We start from the raw sequence: 27,520 nt of genomic DNA, 5'->3' as shown, positions 1-27,520 counted from the left end.
ATAGTGTGACATTTATTGAAGAGAGGTGCGCTAATTTTACGTATGCAGTGGCTCAACTTCCTCCCATGCGGCTGGAGCATCACTTTGCGTTTTCGGACTCAAGTTGGCGAACGGACTCTGTGGTTCGTTTATGTTGTTTCGGCTTGCTGTACAAGCTGCGAAATGAAATTGAATCATTAACTTCACAGCAAAATAAGACAAGCAAAGCACAGCACTTTGGCAATATACCGGCTGTTTCACGAAAATCCCCCAGCTGAATAATTCCGAAATGGCTTTCCGACAAGGGCTAACCAGTGAGTGACTCATTTGCATACACTCAGTAATTACAAAAAACAAAAATGCTAACTTTTTACTTTAAAGTTTTTCGTTGAACGCTTTAGGCACCTGTACCGTAGCGATCGTGGACGTTCAGCAAAAAATATACCATACCAGAGGGGAAAAAAAAAACAAATACGGCATCAACACTTTGGTTTTTTCGAGTAATTCATTGGTTTCAGTCTACATATTTCTTGAGCGCAGTAAAGCAGCAGGAATACCGAAGGGTTTTTTGTGGCTGTTCCGTATCTCCCGTCACCCCCTTATGTGAACCAGGCGGATGAACACGTAATTGAGAGCCGTATAGCCGAGTGAAAGGGCGCATTGCTGCACTACTCCGCGCAAGATATATGTAAACCGAAACAAATTAGTTTCTCGAAAAAATCACCAAGTGTCGACGCGGATATTTTTCTGGAATGTTTTTCGCTGGAAGTCCCGATCGCTACGGCACATGTACCGAAAACGCCTGATTAAAACTTAGGCCTTTTATTTAATTAATGCTTGTACGCAAATGAGCCACTTACTGGTCAGCTCGTGGCCGATATCTCAAGGATGTTTACGAAACAGAAGGTTATTCGATACCGTCAGGCGTTTCCGAATTATTCAGCTGGGGAATTTTCGTGAAACAGCCAGCAGGTTTCTTGTACGCTCTCGTGCACGTAACTACTACTGTATCACACTGTGTGTTGACTGTGCATCCTAGGTCATTCCTAACCCGGCATCCAGTATCCCTACCCAATCGCAGCTTGTGTGCAGGTTCCCGGTGTGCCGCTGAAAATGATAGGCGTGACGAACATTTAAACAAACATTCAAATATTATTTAAAGGGAAAGTCCGCTCTCTAACGTAATTAAAATAAAAATGCCTGACAGAAGCATTTGACTACAAACAGCTCTCATGTGAGCCATTTCGCTCGATATCGACGTATTTCCATTGCCATGCGCATTTTGCGGCCAGCGGTCCCGCACTCACGTGGATGAGCAAGCAGGATAACCTCCTCGTCAGCTCGCGTAATCCTTCCGTGATGTTCTAACCAGGATGGTCATGTATCAGTGTGCACTATCACACCTCGTCTTGTCCTCTTCCTTGTAACATCACCAGCAACATCAAATCATACCACCAACACCACCATACCTCCTCCTGACGTATTCTCTGCAGCGAGATGCAAATGATATTTCTGTAGGAGTGACCGAAGCCTGGAGCCAAGGGAACGCCCTCGTGCCGTCACAATGTCATCACACTGACGTTGTGCATGCATTTCTCTGCATGAGAATTTCTACCCGTGTGGATTCCAATAGTTAAATCAGGTATTGCGCAGCCCGCGGATCGAAACGTCAACAGCGAACTATTACATAAAGGTACTGTAAAGCAGCAGAGCGGCAATCTCAGAAAATTTATCGATTCGATAGCCTCAGCCTCAGTTCCAATTTTCGTCCCAATTGCGCTCATAGTTCTTTAGAAAATCAGAATTGAAACTTACGGGCAACACTGTGTCGAAGTCGCCGCCAACTGCGCATTGCCCGTCAAGTACGGCGGCAAAACTACATTGCATGCGCACAACACAGTGTCTAAAACAAAGGAAGTCGGCTACGCGCCGGCTACGTAGTCATCATGAGCAGGAAGCCAGTCGGGAACACAGATCACTGTTGCTTGACAACCTGGGGATTATTTCCCACCAGACGGCCCCCCCGAGTCGTTTTACCGCAAAATTTACTTGCAAATTGAACATATTTAGCGTTCCCTGTAACATGTCTAACTTGTTTTACTGGGTTAATTTGCAAGCAACAAGCTGTTAAACTACGCCGCCAACGTAACCTGTCTGTCTGCTGCTTTACGGAACTGTAAATTTTTCGAAATGGGCCTCTCGTATTCCAGCGCGAGGTGTGACGCAACCTGATTGTGTCTCAGACGTCCTGCTAGTATGACTTGTCCCTGAACGCTGTAAAGATGGTTGCACACCGAGGAGAGGACGCACGGCATGCATCTTACAATCTGCTGTCGTGGATACTTTTGGTGATCCGCGTTAGCTCCAGGCAGTGGCGCATTTAATGACTGGTTGTTCGAGGTAAAAAATAAATAAATGAAATAAATACGTGTGCAGTTTGAAAATCCTCTGGATAGTCAACGTAGGAGGGTAGAAAATCCAGCGAACCGCAAAGGAAATTTTAAGGGAAGAGCCTCAGGACGGCAGCATCTCGATATTTCGAACTAAGACTGTTCTCCTTCTGGGTAATGAAGATGTTCATGACATAGCGCATTGGCACAACCATCCTGACTGAAGAAAGGCCCGCAATTGTTCCGACTTTGGCAAGCGCGTTGTGAACTGTGAAGTACCTTCAACGAGAACACGGAAATCGGGGTGCCTTCCGTGCTCTGTGAGTCAAATCACGTTCCACTCTGCCTTTTGTGAGCTTCCACCGTGGAATTTCCGTTCTGTCTCGCATCCGGATCCCTTGGTTGCACTTCCGCTGGCACCCTGGCCAGTCAACACAAGGCCGTCACCAGTGGCTAGAGAAGCTTGTCGCCTTTCTCACTATTATGAGTGCAAACGGCACTTTGTTTCCGTTCGAAGAACGCGAACATGCGAAGCATCGCCATGAGCAGGAGACATAATAAACACAGGCATGTGAACAAATAGCTTTCTCTATGTGTGTTACCATTTTTTTACGATAAAAAGCTACGCTCGAGAGAGCTCGCGTCAATTCAATGATCGTTATCAAAATGTGTTTACCCGTCTCATTGTGCTTCCTCAAACTCAAAGAAATGCCTTCTTCTCATATTTTTTTAGTTTAAAAGAGACCAAACAAGATCCGGGGGGACTACAGTACGACTCTTGCCTTCTTGCATGATGTCTGACACATCTGCTCAAACCAGCAAATGGAAGTTTGACACGATCGATGTGTGAAGGTGCAGCTTGCGCTTTTCAAATGCTCCTCGTGCATTACCTTTTCAAGATTTCAATAAGCGCGCGAGAAAAAAAAATAAAATAAAAAACAAAAAAGAAGAAAGAAAAAAGAAAGAAAAGAAAGGAAGAAAAAACGAAACACGACAGCTTAAACGCACAGAGTATCAAGTGCTGTATTTAGCTCGCGCTCAAGTACTTGCCCTCGTTGAACAGAGAGAAAAGCTATCGCAAGTAGGATAACTCATGTGTAAAAAGCACATTAATCAGGGCAATTTGTACACCCAACGCGCGGTGACACCATTTGCTGCTTTAAGGTTATTCTTCTCGCTTCGAATGTCTCATGCTCTGTGTTCATATTCTTGTTAGTCACTCGAAGCATTGTTTGTCCTTACTCCTTAAGTTTGTTGAACTATGTCGTCGTATCTGTTTTCAAGTATGATCAAGGTCCAAAGTCACAAGCAGATGCAAGAAATGTCTGCAAAGGCAATGCGTAGAACTCTGGCTTACACTCGCTAGGTACAGACATGTAGACAAACTTGATGACACCCCCACATATCTTCAGCGAAAGGGCATCCTCAGTGGAAAGAAATGCTCTGGTTTCTTCCTTGGTAATGACAGCGATAGCCGCCGAAGTCGGCTGTGTGCCGTCGTGGACCGTGAGGCTGCTTGTGGCGCAATATTTGCTCTTCGTGAACTTGAGGTCCGTTACAAAAAGAGCCAGTCTCTCGCCTAGAAAACAGATGTGTACGGCACTTGACTTATGTGTATGCTGCTCCATGTCTCATGGAAAATAATATCGTGCGTTCGTTCCTAGAGGCACCTACACAGTGTTTCGCTTTTACAATCAGCATGAGTTGCCTTACCTTTTGGTGCGTAAATATTCCACCTGCATTCGGACTCATACCTATAAAAGCTGGGGTAGGTGTAGGATTTACCGACGCCTCCAGTACGATTGGCTATAATCAAGATCTCACAAACTGAAAGGGAAACAATAGCTGAAGTGCTTGAAGACAGGAGAGGACACGAATCCCTCGCGGGCAATAATAAATGGCAATACAGCAAGTGTGATGTACAATGAACTGTACATTGCTTGCTTCGCGCCTGTCCAGTACTAAACGGCGTCTATCAAGTCCCCCAGGAAGCATCTGAGGAGTTTGATATATCAGCAATGCAACAGGTACCCACCATTTTCTCAAATACTTGCCGGGGGGAAACCATAGCCGTAGCCGACAATGCCGAAACAACCGCGACGACATATGTCCTTAACGAAAACCTGAGACTGCAGGGACAAGAAAAACGCACACGAACGACAAGTTTTTGTTATGGATCTTTGCCAGCGGCTTGTTTGCTGTTTAACCATTATTTCAGTGACTCATATTCGTTAGGCGGAAAAATTGGTTTTGGTTATAACACAGTGCACCCTTGGACAAGACCCACACATATCATCTGCAAACCTTCGGGAGCCTTCCACAGAGAATCTGGTATACCACTTTCGCAAACCATAGCGATATTCGGTGGGAACAGTCTTCACGACTCAAGTGATGCATATTCATACTACTTGTACTTTTGCAAAGAATATTCAGCGATCACATTACCTGATCGAAAGCGAAGCCTAAAATGTGTGTTGCGGTCTTTGACGGGAAAAACCATCTTGACACGTACTTCGTTATCAATGCCCACCACTGGTGGAGGAGGTTCCACTGCGCAGCGTTTGGGCATGAGTTGCATATGGTTGCCTTGACTGATGAAATATGCCTGAGCGATACCATAGTAAGTAAAAAAGGGTTAGCAGTGTAAGATGCCCAGTACTACCTCCATTACCTCCTACAACTCTCACGTTCAACAAGAATCGGATCACCGCACACAGGAACACCTTTTGCTGGGATTTATAACGCATACTACATTAATGACTGCCCACCAGTTCAGGGTGCAAAATTTTTTTGTGACATAATTTTAGTGGTATACTACAACAATGTTATATAGGGTATGCGCTTCCTATAGAAAGAAAAGAGAAGCAAACATTTCCTGTTAGATGCGCCCTCCTCTGTGTGCAATAGCAGCATCTTCCCAGCAATGACAGTTGAAGAGCGCTTCGCCTTTGTCTACCTGTTTGACAGCTCGCAGGTAGCAAGTCAGCAAGCGACTTTCGGGGACCGGGGAGACGCACCACATGGCTAAAAACAACAACACCTGGAAACAGTCTCATCGCTGAAACGACGTGACGTAACAATCAGTCCGCCAATCACGACCGTGCGTCGACGGGGGGAGGAGGGGGGGGGGGCAATGGCAGGCAGGCAGGGTAATGGCGCAGAGGGTGCATGAGTTCGTCGGGAGTTCGTCGGGTGAGTGCGTCGACGGCCATAGCCATGAGCCGCATGGGCAGCCACTGGTAGCCTCAGAAAGTCTGGGTTTGAAATCATCTGCGGCGATTGGCTGACATCCCGACTTTATATGTCCACGTGCGAAACAGAGACAGGACGCATTAAGCAGGCCATCTCTATCTAGGTAGCGTTGGCTCTACTGGTGTGCAGGTCATGATCATGCGCGCTATGACTTATGCTATGCCTGTGCTATGATCTATGGGCGGATGATTTGAGGGCAATATATGTTCCCTTCCACTGACCGGCAGAGGCAACTACGAAGCTGCAGACTAAGAAGGGGTAACGGACACGTTCGCCCTTATTTATAGGCTAATGCTCACGAATTGTCAACGAGTATAGGTTCTGTATTCTAAGCGGCCATTTCTTTAAACATAGTGCACGAACGCGACACGAACACGGACGGGCGACACAGACACAGCGTTCTTTATCGACGATTTCTTCTCTCTTTTTTTTATATTTATTTTGGTTTTCTGCATGGCTACTACTTTCTTTGTCGTAATAGAAGAAGAAAAGGTGCTTATCGACGCAAGGGTCATTTCAGGCATGTAATAGATAGAAGACAGCGCTGGGTATCACGGTTTCTTGACTTGACCCCCCCCCCCCTTTTTTTTTTCACCGTTTCACGACTTCTCAACCATACACAGTTTGTCAGAACAGTTCTAAATAACATTTACCTCAATATAGCCTTTTGTGCAGTTTTCAGATTGAGTGAAACTGAAATCCTTGAATTCGATACGAGGTAAATAGTTTGTCTTCACCCGTATAATCCAAATGCATGTAATGCTGCTGTCGATTTCTGCGAGATCTAGTGGAGACACCACAGATCCTTCACTGGCTTCGTAGAGGCCGCCACAAGCTGTAACATAATTTTTTTTTTCATTTTCAGTATTTTCTCCATTGTTGGTACGCAGGAAGCACGTTTTAAGAACGTATGTTGCATATTGAAACGTACATGTCGATTTAATCTGGTACGCAGCTTCAATGGCATCGCGCCGAAGCGCTTGCATGTGGACTTGAAGTGAAAGAACCCTCCTCGTGGACGTAATTACCACCGGCGAGTCCACGGTGCACAAGTCGTCCAGCAGCATTCGTGTTTCGTCTTCTCCTTCAAATATCTATGGAAAGTTAATTTGAAGCCAGGACTGTGATGGACGCTCTTAAGACTGAAAAGCCTGGAACCCGGAAGACACGAGGCAGGCATGAACTTGAAATCTATTCAACTGATCGCCTCGTGCACTCGTGTGTTAATTCACCGACTGGCGCGGGTTCTAGCTGTTACCCGAAATGTTAACTAGGTTGAGAACCCTGCTCACCCGAAGGTACTCCACATCACAGCGCTGCATGTTGAGCCTCTTGAGTGTCAGCTCAATGGTCTGGTCTTTGTTGCCGTACATGGTCCATTTACACGTGGCAGGGTACGCAGTGAAGACGCCTTCTTTGGGAAACTTGAGTTGCCCGAAAGGTTCAGTGTGTTCTTCGTTGCAGCCAAAGACCTTCCAGCTCAAGTGCATACCGTTTTTCTCGAGCGTCCTATCGCTGAGGAAGAGGAGCGACACAGAGCTGCTCCGAGTGTGGACGGGTTCAGGAATAACCTTACCGCACAGTCTGTTGTGGCTACGCATCTGACCTTCATTCTTTTCTAGCACCTGCAATAGACCTAAGATTCGTAACGCATTCACCGCATTTTATTCTCCGAGGTACAGCTCTCGAAAATGATTTGATGCAGCGCTGCAAACCATGCGTGCGCTGCTATACCTCTCCCATGCGACATCAAAGGGGCTCTCAATAAAACTTGTGAAGCGTCACAAAGAATGGTAAACAATTTAAACGCGCTTTTTCATTCTCCATGCGAAATGGGAGCCAACCTGATACCAAAATAAAGCACATAAGCTATAAAAGCAGCACCAACACTCAGCGCGACAGCTGCGCTTCTGGTACAGCCGGTATTGTGGGTAAGCTCTGCGTGACGTGAATTGCGACAGCTTCTCACTTGAACTGGCTAGGCAAACTGCGTTGCCTTTTGTCAATAAGCTGTAAGGCGAAGCCAATGGTATTGCAACATATCAGTGGAACGATGTTTTGTTTATTTCGCGTTAGCGCCGCGAAGCAACTGCGGCTATGAGCGGCGTAGAGATGTGGACAGATGGAGAGATGACAGCAGGGAGGAGTGGGGGACAGGGGGTTAGCATGCGTCCTGGACCGACTTCAGAGGGAACTGTGCCGACATTCCTCTGGAAAGTCTTCGGAAAACCCTGGGAAAACCTCAGACAGCACAGCGGGTGGTATAGTATGCGAACCCATCACCTCCTAGGGGGGGGGGGGGGGGGGGTAATGGCAGGATAGGCTCGCCGTTGTTGGCTACACAGAAGTGGGCGTCGTCACGACTATAGCAAAAAAAAAAAAAGAAAGAAAAAGAACGCAAAGCAAAACCAAACACGACCAATCAGCGGGACGCCTTAACCCGCTCGGCCATGCCGCTGGTAGTGGACGATGTGGGCATGACAAGAACAAGGCTATGTATCTGCCAATAATAAGCACGTAAGTAGATACGTCTGCCGTCACACTATCGTTCTTCAAGATTCCCTAAAAAGATGCCGTGTCGCTTTGAGTGTGTTCGCGTTGACTCGGCGGCGCAGCGTGTTCTGGTAAACCCTTGGCCACTAACTTGGCCGCTAAGACATATTAGCCCCCCAGATTCAACCGAATCCCTATGTGTTTTTCGAAAATGGCGAGCAAGTAAAGCTACGATTCTGTAAAACACGAAACCGAAATCCAGCGGCGAGTCACGCGTGCGCAAGAAGCATTGGTCGATTAAGGCCCAAGCGGCCACAAAAGGAGTCCCGCGGGATCCGATGTTTATTGCGATCTTCTCAATTTCCTTGTTCCCGTTCGTGATTCCCGTTCGTGATTCGTGACGATTCCCGTTCGTGATTCGTGACGATTCCCGTTCGTGATTCGTGACGATTCCCGTTCGTGATGCTAACCCACGGCTGTGCGGAAGTTGCTCCCGGAGGTTTCCCTGATGCCCAGAGCCGCCAATTCCGAGCAGGCTGACCACACATTCTCTAAATGTTCTCCCCCGCAGGTTTCGCTGCGTGTGCTCACTACTGCCGTCATATCCGGTTTCAGTGTTGCTGCTTTTACATCTCTTCGTGCTGTGGTTCAGTTAATATACAGGTTTGTAAAACACACACACACAAAGAACGGGAGAACATGCAGCGGGATTCGTGAGAGTCTTGACTGTGTAGTTTAGTAAACGCTGCACCTGAAACAACTACCCCAGGGGCTTTTAAACTTCACTGCGCCTTTAGGATCGAGGGTTATTTTTATTTTTTCGGCCATGCCAGCCGAAGTTCAGGAGTCCCTTGAGGTCAGAAAGTTTGAGGACCCCAGCTGAACATGTGTAGCGCGCACGTAGGACGTGTTAGGAAGATCATCTGGAAAGATGGTCTCACAGTCGTTGTCTTCGTAGACGTATTAAAGACAAAAAGGAAAAAGCGACGGCTGATCTGTCGGCAACGTGTCCGCTAATGATCTCAAGGTTGCGGGTTCGCACCCTGCCAAGGACGCGAACAGCCTAGTGGCAAGGTACAAGTTGCTTAGACATGTCGTCCAGAGCGAGGGACGTCAAATATTGTGCGCCGTGTGGCGTGTGCTGACATTTCGACGCATGTTCACGAATCCTCAGGTGGGCAAAATTAGTCCACAGACCGACAACTGCGGCACTGGTCGTGATCACAGTTTTCTCTGGACGTATACCCAGAAAATGCTTATCTAGTAGTTAGAGTTCCGATTTAGGCAGCGATACATGTGTGCGTAATACGTACAACAAATAGCACGGCATGATGGCATATTTTGTAAAAAGGCAATCCCGCATGGGCAGCTGCAGAGACACCAAGAATGCAAAGAGCTTCACAAGACGTTCAGCCGAACTTCGCTGTTAAGTACACTCGTATCCTGCATAAAAATAGCGACGTACCTTAACGTACATATGCTTGCATTTCGGTGGTTCTCCAACGAGATCAAAATAATCAAACGTAAATTGATAAGTATTGCCCCTGGCGCTGTGGAAGCACCACCGCTTCCGTCGCAGCAGCGATGTCTTTTTGCTTTTGTCCTCTGGGATCTCGAGCGCTCCTTCGTTAGCGACGTAGGTTCTCGAGCATGGGGGCAACACTGGAAAAGCAACAATAAAAAATGTCGTAATCCAGTGGCAACATCCTGCGTTTTGAGGCGCGCGCGTCCAGCGCTACCGAATTATTGATTTCTGCCGTACCCGATCAAGTTCTCATTCACTATGCTGGTGTCGTTTAGGTGGTCGAATCGGTATGAATGAATGAACGTTTGTGTACTCAACGTTGCGGTGTTGAGCAGAATATTACTTTGATATGCAGTGCCGGTGAGTATTTATGTGTTTGAACATCGAGATAATGGCTGCAGCTGTTTACGCTTTTCCGTTTATAACCGGCACCGTAGAAACTCATTCACAATGTTCGTGTGTAAACATGATTTTTGCGTTAACACACAAAGAATTAGGCGGACTTTTCTTCCGGGGACGTGGAATGACACGCAATAATAGACAGTGCTTTTTAATGTCGGCTTACCAAATCTGTACGAAATGTTGAAGCCAGACCCAGACATGCTGGCGTCGGTCTTCAGTATAACAGTCACGAAATTCGTGTCTAGAAGAATGGGTTCGACTGTTCCCTTTCCGCAGAAGGTTTTCTTCCAGTTGCCAAAGGAATACTGGAGTAAAACGAATGACGTGAAGATTAGAATGTCCCCTAAATAATGTTAACAACTCAAGTAGCTTCTCAAAGTCATAGAGAAATACATGCTGCACGGTGGCCCTGTGAATACATTGTGATGATAACGCTAGAGCCATGCTTTGTTATACGTGCGCGATCAAAGTGTCCCTGACGTTCGCACGCAAAACGTGCCTTCTGGTGAGACAAGATAATGACATTGAAACTACGCACACGGTGCCACTCGAAAAGTAGCTAGCGTTTCAACGGTTGCATGCTTTAACGACGTTTAAATCATTTAGATAACCATGGATTGTGCACAGCATTGCAATTTGAAGCACTGGTGACGTTTCATTCTAAATTTACAAATTTCCAATGGCAGGTCTCTCCGGGCTGCACTATTACTATCCGATTCGACATTGGTTAATGACAAAATCACGCTACGGTACTAGGCGTTTTCTTAAAAATAACTTCATAACTGACCTAAGAACAGTATAACCTATCATTATAGTAATGTTATACTTCGCTCTTAGATACCTTGCAAAATCTGCTCAGTTGTGGGCAACTTTTCGCATCCTGGTGGAATACGTATACATCAAAATGTACGCTCAATATGATTACACCTGTGCTAAACCAATGTGGATAGAAATACTTATGAGAATGGTGAATAATGTTATAGCCAGGACGTGTGAAGGATGTCGGCGCGACGACGGTGTACTGATCACAAGGTGACGTGTGCAGCTACGTGTAGTGCAATGTCAGTGGAACATTAAAAAATAAAAAAATAAAAGAAGTGATGAATCGCAATTTTTAAACACGCGTTGTTGGACTGCAGACAAACTGATGAGATGACAAACTTACTAATACCCTTGATACAGTTCAATTGCATCTGTGGGATATATTTGCGCCCAGCCGAACTGTGCATTGATGACTACTTTTGTCGATTAATGTTACTGCCGTATATAGGGTGCCTGCATACTAGCACCTTCTGTGTACCCTCTGTGTACCCTACTGCCGTAGCGTTTGCCGGGCATATGGTGTGGAGCACTGAACCATATAGTAGTACCCTTGATATGTCCACGACACGCAATGCAATAAAAATCACGTCAAAGTGCAGATTACTTTAAAAGGAAAAGAACTCGAAGAGTCGCGAAAGAATTTGCACTTCATTTAAGCTCTGTGTCTAACTCAACGTCCACACGTCGCAGACAAACAGTTAATCTTGCAGCTCCCCCGAGAGGGACAACACACTGCCGCTGCGCTACCCGCTGTTGTTAATTCAGCCCTTCCACCGAGCCAAGATGTATGTGCACTGCGGCAGTATCCTTAGACAAACTCGCAGTTTCATCTTGTGTTTCACTATTCTCGTATGAAAGTAAACGAAACAAAATGTTCTGCCTGCGATAATATTCCAGAAGAGAAACGGCTGCCTTCCATCACGGAACGTTGCTTTTGCTATTTATTCCACGAGCTTCACTTTATAGACTTTTCATTGCGCGTCATTGTTCTCATGTGAGTGGATTTCTGTGGGTTTTCATGTAAGCGGATTTCTGTGAAGCTACACAATCTTGTTCGTGAATCGCGTAGCTGCATCAATCGCTTTCATTGTTCGCTTCTTCAAAGTAGACAGACCAAAGGAGCTACGAGAGGAACAGCGCACGCGTACGACATGTCATACGCCATAAAATTCCTGGCCTTCTGCCAGTACTGGTTGTTTTGGCGATGTAAAGGCTGATACAAAGACACTTCACGGCAAACATCGTATACAGTACCCTGAGGTAATCGTAAGGACAGTCTGAGCGAGATGCGTCGTCCTCGATGTCGATGGAATGTTTCTCGATGAGGATGGCAAATTCTTTGGGAGCGAAGATGTACCAGCGACAGACGGCAGAGTCGTCGTAGTGGTGAGGATAATTTGGTGACTGAAAGTGGCCCCGGAACTGCGTGAGAAAGCCTCCACATGCTGGAAGAAAATTGAAAGCACGTTCGCATAGTATAAGAAGAAACTACAGGGTGTTACCCTATGAAAGTCTACCCGCGCCGGCATGCCGTGCTCGCCAATTACTCAATGCAGGCGGTACAATGTGTTGCCTACGTATAAAACTCATAAGGACATTCCATCATGGGAAATATCGAAGTGATTGAGCACCGTAATGCAAAGTTATAGCGCAAAACGTGAGGTTCCCGTAGCCAGAACAGCCAAGATGGCGCCTCTCAGTTAGCAGACGACATCCCTTTTGGGTGTCGTCTGCTGAGTATGCGTCGGCATTTTTCGTTCCTCACGTTGCTTAGTTCTGAGCAAAATAGGACAGTTACACGAAAGCGAAATGAAAACTGCACTTCCATCCGGCTGGCAGGATATGCGACACGTTCTCGTGTGGGGAGCAGCATGTCAAGTGCTCTTCTCAACGCCGCCATCTTGTTTGTTTTGACTATGGGAATTGCACGTTTTGAGTTATAACTTCGTGCTGCGGCACTCAATCACTTTGAAATTTACCAAGATTAATTGTCCTTATGAGCTTTATATAAAGATCGCACAATGTGCGAATACAGTAATTGCCGAATACGGCATGGCGTCACGGGTAGACTTTTATAGGGTAACACCCTCTATTTGCGTTTTCCATTATTGTCTGAGATGTATAAAAATCATGAGCAGTTCATTGATTTCAGTGACGGCGTTGTTTGATTTTTTCTTTTTTTTTAATAATGTGGATGTGGTAGTTCCGCGAATATGGAGCTGACTACTCCAGAACGCTTTTACAGTTGACTGCGCTACGACCATAGGGTAGTTCGTGTGTGTGTGGTTTTTACATCGTCGTGTGTGTATGTTTTAGCCCTTTTACCCTTTGAGATGTCTGACCAAAAGGCCCAGCGAGATGTTTCATGCGACCACTAGGGGTTGGTGGGGTTAGTGATGAAGTGACAGGAAATAAAATGAACGAGTGAAAAAAATAGCTAGAAAACAGTAAGATATATCATGTGTGTATGTGTGTGGGATTACTGTGCGTGACCGCTAGGTTCCACAAAGTGCGTGACTAGGTTGACTAGTTACTGTGCGTGACTAGGTTCAACGAAGTTGACTAGTTTATTGCGTGACTCGGCGTGACCAGTCACTCTGCGTGCCTAGGTTCCACGGGTACTGCATTCGTGATGTCGCTACGCGTCAAAGCTTGATGTCCGCTTCGATGTCCCCGAAAACATTTGCAAACAACGGCGCGGAATGCACGATGGCCGACGCGGGAGTGCCACGGCCAGAGCGCTTCGAGGACACTGTTAAGACACTGAACTCCGAAATGCATCAGGCGACGGCCTTTACTAAGCCCACGGAAGTGTATAATAACCATTCGTATTTGCTTTTTCATCTACCGGCAGCCGACGTAAAAAGTAATAATAAAGTACTTCACAGCATAAAGACGGTAAAGGTTGGACTCCGCTACCAGAACCAGTTAATCGCGTGGCGTCGCGTGATGTTTACGGGAAAATGCTGTCTGCCTACCTGAAAGGGCGGCAAGTTGTCCAAAAAACAAAGAAAATAAAAGTGAACACACTACACATAGAAATGTCCCCGTGCAGTGCAATGTTCATATGTGGTGGCGGCGGAGGCTATGATATCCGTATAGGTCACCGTCAATGGTCCGTTGAGCTGTCCGCTGGTCACCATTTTCGTGTGTTGTGTGGGTATTTCCCCTCGCTGTCAAATGACTCCTAGGAGGGCACTCTCCTTCATGAAGTTTAGTACTATTCTTTGTGCCCTACGTCGTGTCGACATTGGACCAGTGGGGTAAATGAGTGATTCTATTTAGTAAAGGAGCTGGGTGGTCGAAGTTCTTCATTCTATCCAATGAGGCGTCTCTTCTGATGTTTGTATTTTCTGCAGTGAAGCAGGATGTGCTCTATATGTTCTCTTCGACGTCGCAGGAGTTGCACGACGCGTCTTTACTTCGTCCTGTGAGGTAGAGGACATCCTTTGTCTTGGCGCTTCGCGTTCCTAATCTCATTAGAAGCTAAGTTTCGTCCTCGGTGAAGCCCCCCGCGATGCAGAGGGGAGAAGCTGTTTCCATCGATGTCCTTCCATCGGGGTGAAAGCGCCACACATGTTGGTTGATAGCATTTTGCGCTCGAGCGTTACTTGGAACGACATGCAATATAGGTGGTTATAATCACGAAAAAACAAAAAGCAAAAAAAAAAAGAGAGAAAAGAAAAGAAAGCGTTGCTCTAAGCCTACGGGAAGCGCCCCAAGCGATGAAACGAAAACATTACAACAGTGCGACGAAACAGAGTAATGAGCAGCTAGCTATGCTTGTTTTTGTTGTCTATGCTTACAAGAGTTGATCCAACGCTCACTTTCCGGATGCCACGAAACACCTCTCGTCAAGACGCTGCATTAATTCATCGGATTCAACTTAATGTGGCTTTTTTTCAGCTTAGTGGCGTTACCGCCTGAGACAGGTTGACTCTCCCAGATGCCGTCACTGCGGTGATCTGGAAGATCTAGAGCACAGCCTTCTCCATTGCTTGCACTACCAATCTTCCCGAACCACACTTTCAGGGTATCTTAATCAGCTGGACCCTCGCCCCCCTCACTTTGTAAAAATTGCTTGGTCCATGGCCAAATCCATCCCACCAGCCCAGCCCAGCATTTCCTTTTTCATTTAATAAACTTTCATGTCCCCTAGTCCACCAACACTCTGCCCTCAAAGCACCTCTGACCTTTTTGGACAAAGTGGGACTTCGGTCCCCACTGTGAGGCGACTGTGAGGCATTTCACTACATTACCACCAGTAATGGGGTAGAATATTGCCTCCGGCGATGGAACCTCCTCACTCATGATAACAAAATAAAGTTGTTGTTGTTTGAGACTGTTGACGCCAATATGTGAGGTAAATGAAAAACAAAACAAGGAAATATATTGGCTCGTTGGGATCAGATTGCGTTAGGTGAAAGTCGCTAAGCATTGTCACTGAAATTCTTAATGGGAATGCAGGCGTCTCCAACAGCAACACGGTATGAGACGGCATAGATATGAACGTATTCACCCGGTGAACTTTTGTGGTGCGTTCGCACCTTCTGTGGTGCAATCGTACCGTTTCCGTTTTTTTGGGGGTAGCAGAATTCGCTTGCGCGAATTCAACCTCCCCTTGTTATTTTTCCAACCACCAACCCAACCAACGTATTCACCAATCTGCTTCGTCGGAATGTAGAAAATCTAGCGAAGCGGTAAAGGTATGCGGATACAGGTAATTCATGTCTGGGGCCAATATTCCGCGCACGAGATTGTTCTTCTACAGGCAAGGGCAGCCTCGTGTTAGAAATATTGGCTCGCCAGACCTGAAGTGCCTGCGAATCACCTATCAACTTTGACATTCACGTTTCCTGTACGGTATACGTACTGAACGTATACATACGACACGAGATAAAGAAAATAACCTCAAGAACATACCAGACAAACACTTTCTTGTTAGACATTACGATGGGGTGTTGAAAAGATCTCGGCCAGACAAGGAAGAACGCGCCCTAGAGTCATAAACCTTTATTACAATTCGACATATTTACCTCGAAGTTCGACGCACTTGACACATCGTATCTGAACCTTCTTTTAAACCCTTGTAAAAAGAAATCCGACGTCTGCCCTCCGAAATAGGCTTCGGTTGCTCCTATCACCTCCGAGAACCTCTTTCTTTCCAAACTCTGTTTTTCAGGTTTGGAAACAAAGAATAGTCCGATGGGGCAAGATCCGACAAGGACAGCGGATGTTCAATGCATTCAAACCGCAAATCCTTCGGAACCTGCATTTGTCTTGCCTGCTTTGTGAGTCGGTGCATCTTCCTGCAAAAAAAGAACGCCTTTCCCTAGCTTCCCGCGCTGTTTTTCTTTCAAAGCATCAATTAACCGAAAAAGCAAGCTGCAGTAGAATGCTGCATAGCCACCCATAGTCATCACAACACTTTCTTTGTCCCAGAAAACCTGTGGTCATGACCTTTCCCGCTGATCGTTGAGTCTTGAATTTCTTCGGCCTCGGAGAGCCCGGGTGTTGCCATTCTATGGACTGTTGTTTTGCCTCAGCATTATAGTGATGCAACCACCTTTCATCAACCGTAACAAGTCGCTCAAGAAGAATGTCATTACAACGCTGAAAATGCTGTAAACGCAACTTGGAGGCATCCATTCGGCGTTGCTTCTTGTCGGCATTCAAACATTTCGGCACCCACTTGGCTGACAGCTTCCGCATACCCAATCCTTCATGAACTACAAACCCAATGCGTTCTCTGGATATGCCTTAGGTCTTCGCAACTGTTTTAGCCGAGATTCGCCGATCGGGTGTTGACACCGTTGGAGGTCTCCCTGATCTTCCGGTCGGCTTTGGTCTAAAAATCCCCACGCTGAAAGTTGGCACACCACTTCTTCACGGTTGAGTATGATGGGCGCTGCCACTTAATGTTCACATGATGTACTCATATATTTCTTATATTTCTCCTGGAGTTTTCTTCTGACGAACAGGAACTTTATTAAAGCTAGTATTCCAACTTTTGAAAATTTCACGTTTGTAGTAGGCATGGTGCCGTTGACAACCCGCGCAAAACACTTGGCACAGGGCACGCCACTATACCTGCGTGATACCGGTCTCCTGAATAGCCTGTGACATCGTGTGTGGGACGGCAAGGAGTAGCAAGCCGTCCTTCCTGACTGACTTTTCCTATCCAAATAAATAGATCCGTCCCCCCACCCTCCCCCGCGCAAAAATGAACGCCCTTCGCGTTACAAATATTCAATCTCTCTTCTCTTTCCGCTACGAATCGCTCTTCGTGTCTGCGACGAAGAGATCGCGTTCGTATATCTGGAAGAGGGTCGGGCCTAGAACTTTTCAGCACGCCCTTGTAGAAGGATGCATATTGGTTGATATGACATGGTCAACAAGCGCTTCCACGCGTACAGGTTTTGCATTATGATGAACGACAACATCAACGTCAATATGAACAAAATATTTCTGGGATTCTCGCAGGGCTAGTTAGGTCTGTACGGCTGCGACCACCCTTTCTGTGCATTCCCCGTTTCATCCCCCACCCTCGACTAGTTCGTGAGCGGTATTGAATTCACACGGCAGGAACAAGATCGACAGAATGAAATGAAAATCTTTTGCCCTGCAACCATGAGTGCAAATCATAGAATCGTGCCAGGCGCGGCTGGCAGGAGAAATTACAGGTCTCGGGGATGACTCTGAATGAGTCTTGCCCGAGCCCCCACCTCACGTCTCCTGCGGTGCTGACAACCGTCGGGCCTTGGGTCGGGCGAGGCTCAGAAGAGACCCGGTCCCCGGGGCTCTATTCCCGGCTGCCCCCCCCCCCCCCCTCTGCCCTGGTGCCAGGTTAGACAATGACATCTCGCGGTGGCAGTCGTGGTGTGAGTAGCGTACCACAGTTTGCGCGAAATCTTCAAGGTCAGCACACACAACCATGAGATACCGTCCTTCCTAATTCCGACCGTGGGCAAGTCAGGGCAACACTGAAGTAAATGTTCCGCTCACAAGTGTGTCATACCTCCCATCAGAACATCAATACTTTTTTTCTAACCAACGCGCATAATTTTCCTATGTGTCCCCCTCGTGACTTGGACATTGCGCCATGGGTGTACTGCTTGCGACACGGTTGTCTGAAATCAGCACCCCGTGGCTTAAACCAGAGCGTTGAACCGAACCGGAACCGAAACCGAAAGCCGCAATTAACCGTTATTTTTAGCTGCAACTGAACCAGAACTGAACTGTAATTACTAGCGCCATCTTGGGGCTGAACCGGAACCGAACCAACCGAAGGCAAGTCTTCAGACTTCGATGGGGCGTTGGATGTTCATTTGAGCAATAGTGACTAGTTCATTTGCCATATGAAGATGCTACATAAAAAATACGTTCCACTTCCAGATGACGTGTTACCGCTATAATCTAGGCATATCGCTTTATTTTTTGTTTGTTTTTCGCAATTTAAATCCTATCCGGGGGGGGGGGGGGGGGGTTCCGGTTTGCCTGCCTAGATTGGCGGCACGTTGCTCGGGGAAGGGATCAAAGGGGGTCCTGTTGGTCGAAAAACAGATATAAATCCCTAGAAAAACTAACTTAGGTATCTTGTATCATTTTTAGTGGCTATCTATAATTTTGTAGCATAATAAAACCTCGAACCGGCTCCGAAGCGGTTTACAGCCTCTGAACCGGTGAATCAAACCGATATACGTGAACTCCGGAGCTGAACCGGAACCGAACCTTTATGCCCGAACCCGAAACAAACCGAAAAACGTTTCGGTTCGACGCTCTGTTAAACCATCTTAAATCTCCAGGCGTTGCAAGACCATTTATTATAGGACAATCAAGGGAATATAGGCTGCAAAACTACTGACAGGCAATTTTAGACAACCGTGTCGCGAGCAGAACGTCGCCACACTACGCGCGCAGCCTCGTTGCGCAATGCCACGAGACCCATTGATGCTGACAATCGCAATCATCTTAGTACAGTTGTGTAGGCCAGGGGGTTATTGTTAATCACGCGTGCCAGAAGCCCATTTTTTTTATTAGTGAGTCAATAAACACCTTCATAACGTGTACGGTGGATATCACCCAAAGCAATCAGCTGCATTCCTTCAGTATTTTAGTCGAAGACCATCAGAAACACGTGCACGAGGATCTGGGAATGTTGACTCAAGTGTGTGTGCATATCCTGCATGGCCTCTGTGCTATTCACCAAGTCTAAGATCATGGAGGCAAAAGGGAATCCAATGCCCAGGCTGCCTTCACACGGATAGGGAAGGCGCTCCACAGATTGGAATATATTCTTCTACTATTACCGAACAAAGATGAACGGTGTTTTGGGTCGGCGGTACTCGGAGGAGACTCGATGCTGTATTGATCGTAGCAACGGGTGCCGGTGATGGCGACGGACCAACCATGTAGCGACGACCTGTTTTCTTATCCGAGACTTGATCTCTCCTTTTGCCATTCTAGTTTCGGCAAAGTGTCTACGCTCTTGGCGCGATCTTTCTCCAGAATAGAATGTAAACACGTGCCACCACAATCTCCCAATATTGCTTTGTTAGCAAACATGTGTTTTCTGCTGTGCTGGGCGGCCCTTGTCTTGACGTTTCGCGGATACACGTCGTTTTCTTTATCTACCTAATACGCCACTTAACTTATAATTTTACGTGGATGAAATATGTTCGAAATTTTTGAAATCGTGTATGAACACGTGTTTTACTCCAAACGTGCAAGAACGTGTAACCATGATAAGAAACATGTAGGAGAACCACGGCCTTTGCAAGCCGTTCTTGGGCGCGAAAAATAAACAGCATTATTAAACGCTTCAGTGAGTAAAAACTAGACTGCCGTGCCATGCATGCTATCAGTTACTGTGAATACGTAACTCGGTAGTAGGGTAGTTTCATTTTAAATCGAACAACGTGTGAAAGTCGTATTTTTTAATTCGCCCAGAAAAAATATATGTTAGAGGACAGCTCAAACGACGCAAGTCGCGCCACGTGCGATGCTCGTGCGTATAGTAGTTTCCGTGTAGGAGAGGGGGAAAGTCTGAGGCTGCTTGAGCACGCTTTCTTCTGGACCGACTTTGACGGGATCTAGCACCGCTAATTTTATCTCTAGGAACTGGAGGTTTTTTGTGATTATAGGTTACACCATAGACATTGTCGACAGTCACCCACAGAACTCTGAGAGCCACAGATTTTCTGTTAAAAAATGCCAAACTTGGCGTAAACGTTCAAAAAGGCCAAACTTTGTTACCAATTTGCTTCATGACGGAACCTGTGAGAACATCGAACTTAGTGCCATTCGATAGGACATTGAAAGAGCTTTCGTTCTGTATAAAGCTCATTTTTCTCATCTCAGCTATTTCTGTGTTATTAACTTGAGAATCACACATAGTAGGCGAAAATTGCCAATGTTGCATCTCAGTTTTCTCAAAAATGCCATCTTCGATTTCCTTGATTATTTTTGAAAAGGTGGCGTCATGTCTCTACTTTAGACGCCAAGTGAGACAATCTTTTATTTTTGCCTGAGAGACACGCAGCGATTTTTTTTGTCAGGCACGGTGCACGAGGCTGCGGCCTTGCGCGCCCCACCCACGAGCGCGCGACTTTCAACCTCTTCTTTGCTACAGGTGTCCCGCTGACGGAGAAATCAATGACCACACTGCGTGAGCTTGTTGTAGTGTCCCCAGAGCATCACTTTACGTTTACCAATGGCCTTCCAGTTCCGTCAGGCTCATTCAAACCGTGGGAGAGTACATGAGTTGCCTGTGCGCCCTTGACGAGAAGCCCCAGTTCGACGAACATACCGAGAAAGCAGTGAGAAGAAACGAAGCGCTTCGTAGAGATCTTTATCCACTGGTAACATCTTAGCTTTTGTTTCAGGTTGCCACCAGTCCCCAAGGAAGTGTGAAAGTCACATCCTTTTCATTGGTAAAAGAACGAAAAACGGAAGTTTCGAACAACGTAAAATGTGCCCATTGCGAGATCCCTGCAGGTGGTGGCTGCCACCATTAAATTAGCATCATCCGATAACTTTACACATGTCCTTTCACATGATATAAAGTGAATGGGTTCAAGCGCATGGATGCCAGAAGGACTAGTGAAGACCACACCGGGGGTTTAAGGTACCTACGGCTACCGGAAACGAGGGATTTTAGTTGTGCGTTGTTCCGTCGGAAATTTTGATTCCCACGGTGACACTGACACATCTCGGTGAGGGCGAACGTGTTATACTTGAGAGCAGCAACTGTCATCACAGCGGTCTTACGGGTTTTGTACCACTCGTCGTGGTTCCGAAATAACGCTACGGAGCATAAAACTAATTAAAGAGAGCATGCACACCTTCGGAACTATCACTTATTGCGCCCAAGTTAAGAGGCGACTGCAACCACGCGACCACAAATTTGTATTCTCAGGTGTTGTAACTTTCTGTCCCCTGTGGCCGTAGTTCTGCCTTCTTAATATTAACTCGCACGACAGCCTCATAGCGTGCGTATGTGCATTGCCTCAAGCACATGTGCGGGAGAATAGTGAATATGCGAACGTGCGTATACGCACACGTCGTGCGTGCGACTCCCATAAAAGTGCTTAATAGCAAGTTCAAGTCGCCCATGAAAGTATTGCCCTACGTCTCCAAAGGAAAAAATAAACATACGTACCATAAGTGCAAAATAAGTACATAACGCAACATCTGGGCATTAAATTACAAAGCAAAGACTACGAAACAAAACGCGCTCGTAAACATACGAAGAGCGCCTTTGTGTGGAAAAATCGCTCCGCGGAAAGGTAGCCCTACGTCTCAATCAAAAAGAGAAAAGGTACTTTACCAGCAGCGCAAAGTACCGGCATAGTTCTGCCCCTGTGGAATAAATCGTGAAAAATATTCCGGCTTTTTAGAAATAATTGAGATCGAACATGCAAAATTTTCGCGTACCACTCGTGGTTTTGCGATACTAGGCGGACAAAGAATGCGCTTGAACCCAGTCACTTTATATCATGTGAAAGGTCATGTCTAAAGCTATCGGATAATGCTAATCCAATGGTGGCAGCCACCACCTGCAGGGGTCTCGCAATAGGCACATTTTACGTTTTTCGAAACTTTCGGTTTTCGTTCTTTTACCAATGAAAAGGATGTGCCTTTCACACTGCCTGAGGGACTGGCGGCAACCTGAAACAAAAGCTAAGGTGTTACCAGTGGATAAAGATCTCTACGAAGCGCTTCGTTTCTTCTCACTGCTTTCTCGGTATGTTCGTCGAACTGGGGCTTCAAGTCAAGGGCGCACAGGCAACTCATGTACTCTCCCACGGTTTGAATGAGCCTGACGGAACTGAGAGACCATTGGGTAAACGTAAAGTGATGCTCTGGGGACACTACAACAAGCTCACGCAGTGTGGTCATGGATTTCTCCGTCAACGGGAAACATGTAGCAAAGAAGAGGTTGAAGGTCGCGTGCTCGTGGGTGGGGCGCGCAAGGCCGCAGCCTCGTGCACCCTGCCTGACAAAAAAATCGCTGCGCGTCTCTCAGGCAAAAATAAAAGATTGTCTCACTTGGCGTCTAAGGTAGAGACATGACGCCCCCTTTTGAAAAATAATCAAGGAAATCGAAGATGGCATTTTTGAGAAAATTGAGATGCAACATTGGCAATTTTCGCCTACCATGTGTGATTCTCAAGCTAATAACACAGAAACAACTGGGTTGAGAAAAATGAATTCTATACAGCACGAAAGCTCTTTCAATGTCCTATCGAATGGCACTAAGCTCGATCTTCTGAGACGTTCGGTCATGAAGAAAATCGGTAACAAAGTTTGGACTTTTTGAACGTTTACGCCAAGTTTGGCATTTTTTAACAGAAAATCTGTGGCTCTCAGAGTTCTGTGGGTGGCTGTCGACAATGTCTATGGTGTAGCCTATAATCACAAAAAACCTCCAGTTCCTAGAGATAAAATTAGCGGTGCTAGATCCCGTCAAAGTCGGTCCAGAAGAAAGCGTGCTCAAGCAGCCTCAGACTTTCCCCCTCTCCTACGCGGAAACTACTCCACGCACGAGCGTCGCACGTGGCGCGATTTGCGTCGTTTGAACTGTCCTCAAACATATATTTTTTCTGGGCGAATTAAAACATACGACTTTCACACGTTGTTCGATTTAAAATGAAACTACCCAGTAATGATTACGTGCCCGTCACGACGCTCCAAAATGCGCACATTTAGACCCTATTTAGATGCTATCTTGATGTGCTTTGAAATATACATATTATACATACATAAATTAGAATCATGCTACGCTATTCTACATAGTGTGTTCTTGGACCATGGTCGGACCCCTCACATCTGATGCAAGTCCTACGAGCTGTTCTTGAGTTCCTCTCCGGCACAGGACTAATGGACAAACTCTAATAGGACACCTTTCCATCATCATCACTTTCTCATCCCTTCCACAAGCTCAATGGGGCAGTGTAGCGCCATAACGGCGGAGAATGACCCACCACATCATCATCCCATTTATGTGTGTGTGTGTGTGTCTACATAGTGTCAGCATTGCATAATGAGCCAAGCAAAATAATATATATTATTATTATTATGCTCGTTCGAACGACCGCGAACTTATGTAGCTAAAATGAAAAATGAGACACGGACTACGCATGTACTGGAAGTAAGAAAAAGGGGGTTATTTATTCATATTTAAGATGTTTAGTTAAACGGACTGCCTACGTCAGGGACCGCCATCGTCATAACTGACGGACAGAGCCTCCGCCGTATGGTAGACATTGCCCTTAACTGAACATCTTAAATGTAAACACGTACACTCTTAAAAATGAACTTCACCACATAGCACGCTCCTAGCCAACCGCCATCCCGAATGACAACGTTCTCGCCCCTGCTTTGTTAAAAACGGGAGGAGGAGCCTATTTTGTGCCATTATGCACGGCACAAAATAGGCTCCTCCTCCCGTTTTCAACAAATCAGGGGCGAGAACGTTGTCATTCGGGATAGTGGTTGGCTAGGAGCGTGCTATGTGGTGAAGTTCATTTTTAAGAGTGTAGCCCCCTTTTTCTTACTTCCCGTACCTTCGTAGTTCGTGTCTCATTTTTCATTTTAGCTATGCAATATATCATAGCTCACACTAAAACATGAAAACAGTGTCATTGCCAGTCACGGTGTAGCGTATGAGTACAAATAAAAAAAAACAAGATTTTATTAAAATCGCCACGATTTTATTGCATGCAGCAATTGCCCCTATAGCACATTAATAACAAACGCACCAGCATGGCCATACACTTGAGATACATATGCAGGCATAGAAACGTACTTGATATCATGAGTAGAGTCCGGATTTATAGGCATGAAAAAACCTTGTTTTAGGCGCCTATAAAACGCCCTAAAAACTCCGATTTAGGCACTAAAAAGAGCATTATAGGCAAGTTGCCTTTGCGCCATTAAAATATCCTAATCATCATCATCAGCAGCATTATAGGCACTACAACTTGTCGATTTTTTTCATCTACAGTACTGAAAGTGCAAAAACAAAGTGAACAATCAGTTCCATCTGCAAGAACAATACCGTAAATGGGAGTTGTGACTGTTTGTCTAATCTTTTTGCTGCACGAAATGGAAAACTTGTCCATCCTACTACGGTCACAAGGCTTGCCATTGCCTCCATTCCACGGCACTTCAGAAGGACTTGTCGCGGCCAGCATACGGACGATATGCGAGATGGGCTTCGAGCGTCGAAAGCTTTAGTCGCAAATTTCTTCATTAGAATTTTTTAAGCCCCGCCTTCTAGATTTTGTTTTCGGCATTACCACATGGCTCGCAACCGCTAGCAAATATGGGTGATCAAGTCTCCTCACACTGACGGAACGTCGTTTTCGCTCGTGTGCCTTGCTGGCACTGACTGCAGGAAAGGGGGGCAACATCCCCAAAGGTCGCCAAACTGGAGGGATTGTACCTACCTTCGCACGTCACATCCCCTCCCCAGCATTTTACCGTGTGTCAAATTAGTTGTAAAAAAAAGGAAACATGGAAACTGAAGAGCTCTCTTAGATGTAAGCACGCAACAGCGCTTAGAGTTTTAGATTTCGACAAAACCGTTACGAAACGTGCCTACATTTTATAATAGCGACCCAAGGAACAAAAACGCAATTCTGGAAGAGAGAGGAAGAAGGAGTAAGCGAGTGTACTGAGTAACTGATTTTCAATTCCCAGCTTACATTCCAGTAACTTTGAGATAATCGCTTCTTTGAATTGATGGTTCCAAAATGTCGTGCGAGGTGACCGATGTCGATTTCGCCTGTAAAACGGACTGTCGCCACTTCTTAAATGCGATTATAGGCATTTTTCGATGTTTAAGCGGAGTTTTAGGCACCTACAACAAAATAGGCACCAACGTCGGAATAGGCATTTATAGGCACTGTCAAAACCCCATAGGAGGTTCCCCAACAGGCAATTCGTGCTCCTGTATTGAAAAGGCACTCTTAGGATCACACGAATAAAATCCGGGCTCTAATCATGAGCAAGAAATGACCAGCAGGTCCGTTCGTATTGCACCATGAGTTCTACTCTCTACTAGCGTAAATTACAGAATATTTCGGCTTTCTCTAGCTCTGTTACAGGGCCAAACTTGCCCATTGTGTATCGTTTTCAGCAGAAATAAAAACAAACGAAAAGGAAACTAAATCGCGGATAGCTTTGCTATAACACAACTACCATTTCCTTAACTCATTCACAAATGACGTATAGGTTGTAGCTGTGCTCGAATCACATTATCACACCTCATGACGGTTAGGGAAAGCCCAGCGTAAAAGTACATAATGAAATGCGACTTCATATAATGATATGCGACTTCGTAGTAAATGAAATCGTAGTAAACATTGTCTTTGAACTACATACACGGTTAAATGTTGCTCCCTCCTTGGCGGATACTTTGTATGCCTTGTGTATAGTGCCACCGAAACAATGAACATATCTGGTTCACTGACAGCTCACCATTGCCTCCGCCGTTAAGTGCAACAATAAGTGTAACTCAGAATAATGTTGTCGTACGCCATTACTAATGCACATCTTCAAGCGTAACAACATGTTAGCGCAAACCAAGCACTCACATGCATTTCGAGCTTCGGCAGCAATCCAGCTAAGCACAGACGAAGTAATCCAAAGTCTTAGGAAGCGAGAGAATACTCGAGCGCACATAGAAACGTAACATTGGATATCACCGAGTTCGTCAAGTTCCTTGGCGGGAAAAATAATACTGAGCTACGCAGCAGCTCCCTTCCTTTGTCTGAAACACGCTCAAAGTCCGAACAGCCACCGGATGACTGCCGCTGGCTGCCATCGCACGACAATGTTTCGTTAATACAGTGGGGGTCTGCAGCAAGAAATGCATTAGAAGGCTGTGTGGGCGCTGTTGCTGCACACCACGACCTGCAGCCTTATTGTACCGTTGCTTGAAGGTTTCCTGCAGAACCATTCTTTTGTAATGTTTTTTTGTCATTAGGGTAGACTCGCGTTTTTCAGAGGGAAGAGGAAAAAATGAGGACTCGCCTATAGGCATTCCACCCGAGGGAATATAAGCCGTGTCGTGATTCTACCCCACAACTCCAATCGGTCTGACACGGTGAAAATGAGGTCGACAACAGCAACTGGGATGTGATTATGCCTTCGTGATAGGAACAGTATGTAGCGCTTTTCCTGTGATCATTACAGGTATGCATTTTAAAACCGACGGAATACGAAGCGAATAATTATACAAAGGGTTCGTTGTTATCCTGACGGTTTCGTTTTTATGTTCTTTTTTTCTAATTAAAAAGCTATGACAACAGTTCTGATGCAGTTTTTGCAGCCCGATTATACGGCTATGCGGACATTCTGTCGAATAAAGTATGTAACCACTACTACCAAAAATTCGTAAAATTAACTTTTTAATTAGAGGTTTTTGGGAAATTGTAAAACAGTAGGATTGAAGCCAGTCATTGCTTAACGCCACCATATATTCCACAATCCCGAAACGGGAACGTACTTTGATGGACCCATCGCCAAATCTATCGCTATGCAAATGAGCCGGAACCGAAACCACACACACCAGGAGCTCCTTCGGTGATGCATGCGTATCTGGGTCGCGAAGCGGTGGTGGTAGTGGTGGTGGTGCTGATGGAACTGCTTGCCGTAGTCGGCCACGCTCAGGGGGGGCAACGTCACGACAATCGCAGGGGGATCGTGCGTCGTGGGCCGACTTCACAGGGAACTGTGCCTATACAGTTGTCTTTCGATGTCTGAGGAAAACCCAGAGAAAGCACCTAGACAGCGAAGCCGGCGCCCGAATTCCAACCCGGGTCACCTCCCAGTCTCGGCATGGAATGGCATCATTGTAGCCAATAAGCGGTTTATCTGCTGGCTAGCAGATCTGCGCCTACTCCAATCAACTCGCTCCAGACCACATGGCCCTCCTACGTGAACCGTTCGTTGATCTCTCAGCGCACGAAACGCGCTTCCGTTTCGGCTCATTCGTCCCACTTCATCGTCATTACTTGTTTGTTGTTGTTGTTGCATAACAAAAGTTGGTGCTGGATATCTTCAAGTGCGCACCCGTTTTATGATGTAAAAAAAAAAAAAAGATATACGTATTAGCTTAAACTCATGACAGGCTACGATTCTGCTATCC

General features: G+C 46.1%; 1 protein-coding gene across 2 annotated transcripts; it reads right to left on the bottom strand.

The window, feature by feature from the left end:
• LOC135397292 (cubilin-like) lies at positions 1-26,120 on the bottom strand. Of its 2 annotated transcripts, XM_064628755.1 has the most exons (11): positions 25,965-26,120; positions 12,118-12,308; positions 10,205-10,346; positions 9,580-9,776; positions 6,914-7,246; positions 6,553-6,715; positions 6,275-6,456; positions 4,815-4,974; positions 4,083-4,196; positions 3,727-3,948; positions 1-155 (listed from the first exon to the last, which is right to left on the bottom strand). In XM_064628755.1, exons 1-11 carry the CDS (start codon positions 26,050-26,052, stop codon positions 37-39), a joined length of 1,911 nt encoding a protein of 636 aa, XP_064484825.1. In that variant the 5' UTR covers positions 26,053-26,120; the 3' UTR covers positions 1-36. The 2 variants fall into 2 exon arrangements, with proteins under 2 accessions (XP_064484825.1, XP_064484835.1); XM_064628765.1 differs by lacking the exons at positions 6,275-6,456; positions 6,553-6,715.
• Positions 26,121-27,520: the final 1,400 nt, after the last annotated feature.

Source organism: Ornithodoros turicata, chromosome 1 (assembly GCF_037126465.1).
Source record: "Ornithodoros turicata isolate Travis chromosome 1, ASM3712646v1, whole genome shotgun sequence".
NCBI classification, from domain to species: domain Eukaryota; kingdom Metazoa; phylum Arthropoda; class Arachnida; order Ixodida; family Argasidae; genus Ornithodoros; species Ornithodoros turicata.
Note: the sequence above shows the minus strand (reverse complement) of the source record. Positions and strands in the feature narration are given on the sequence as shown.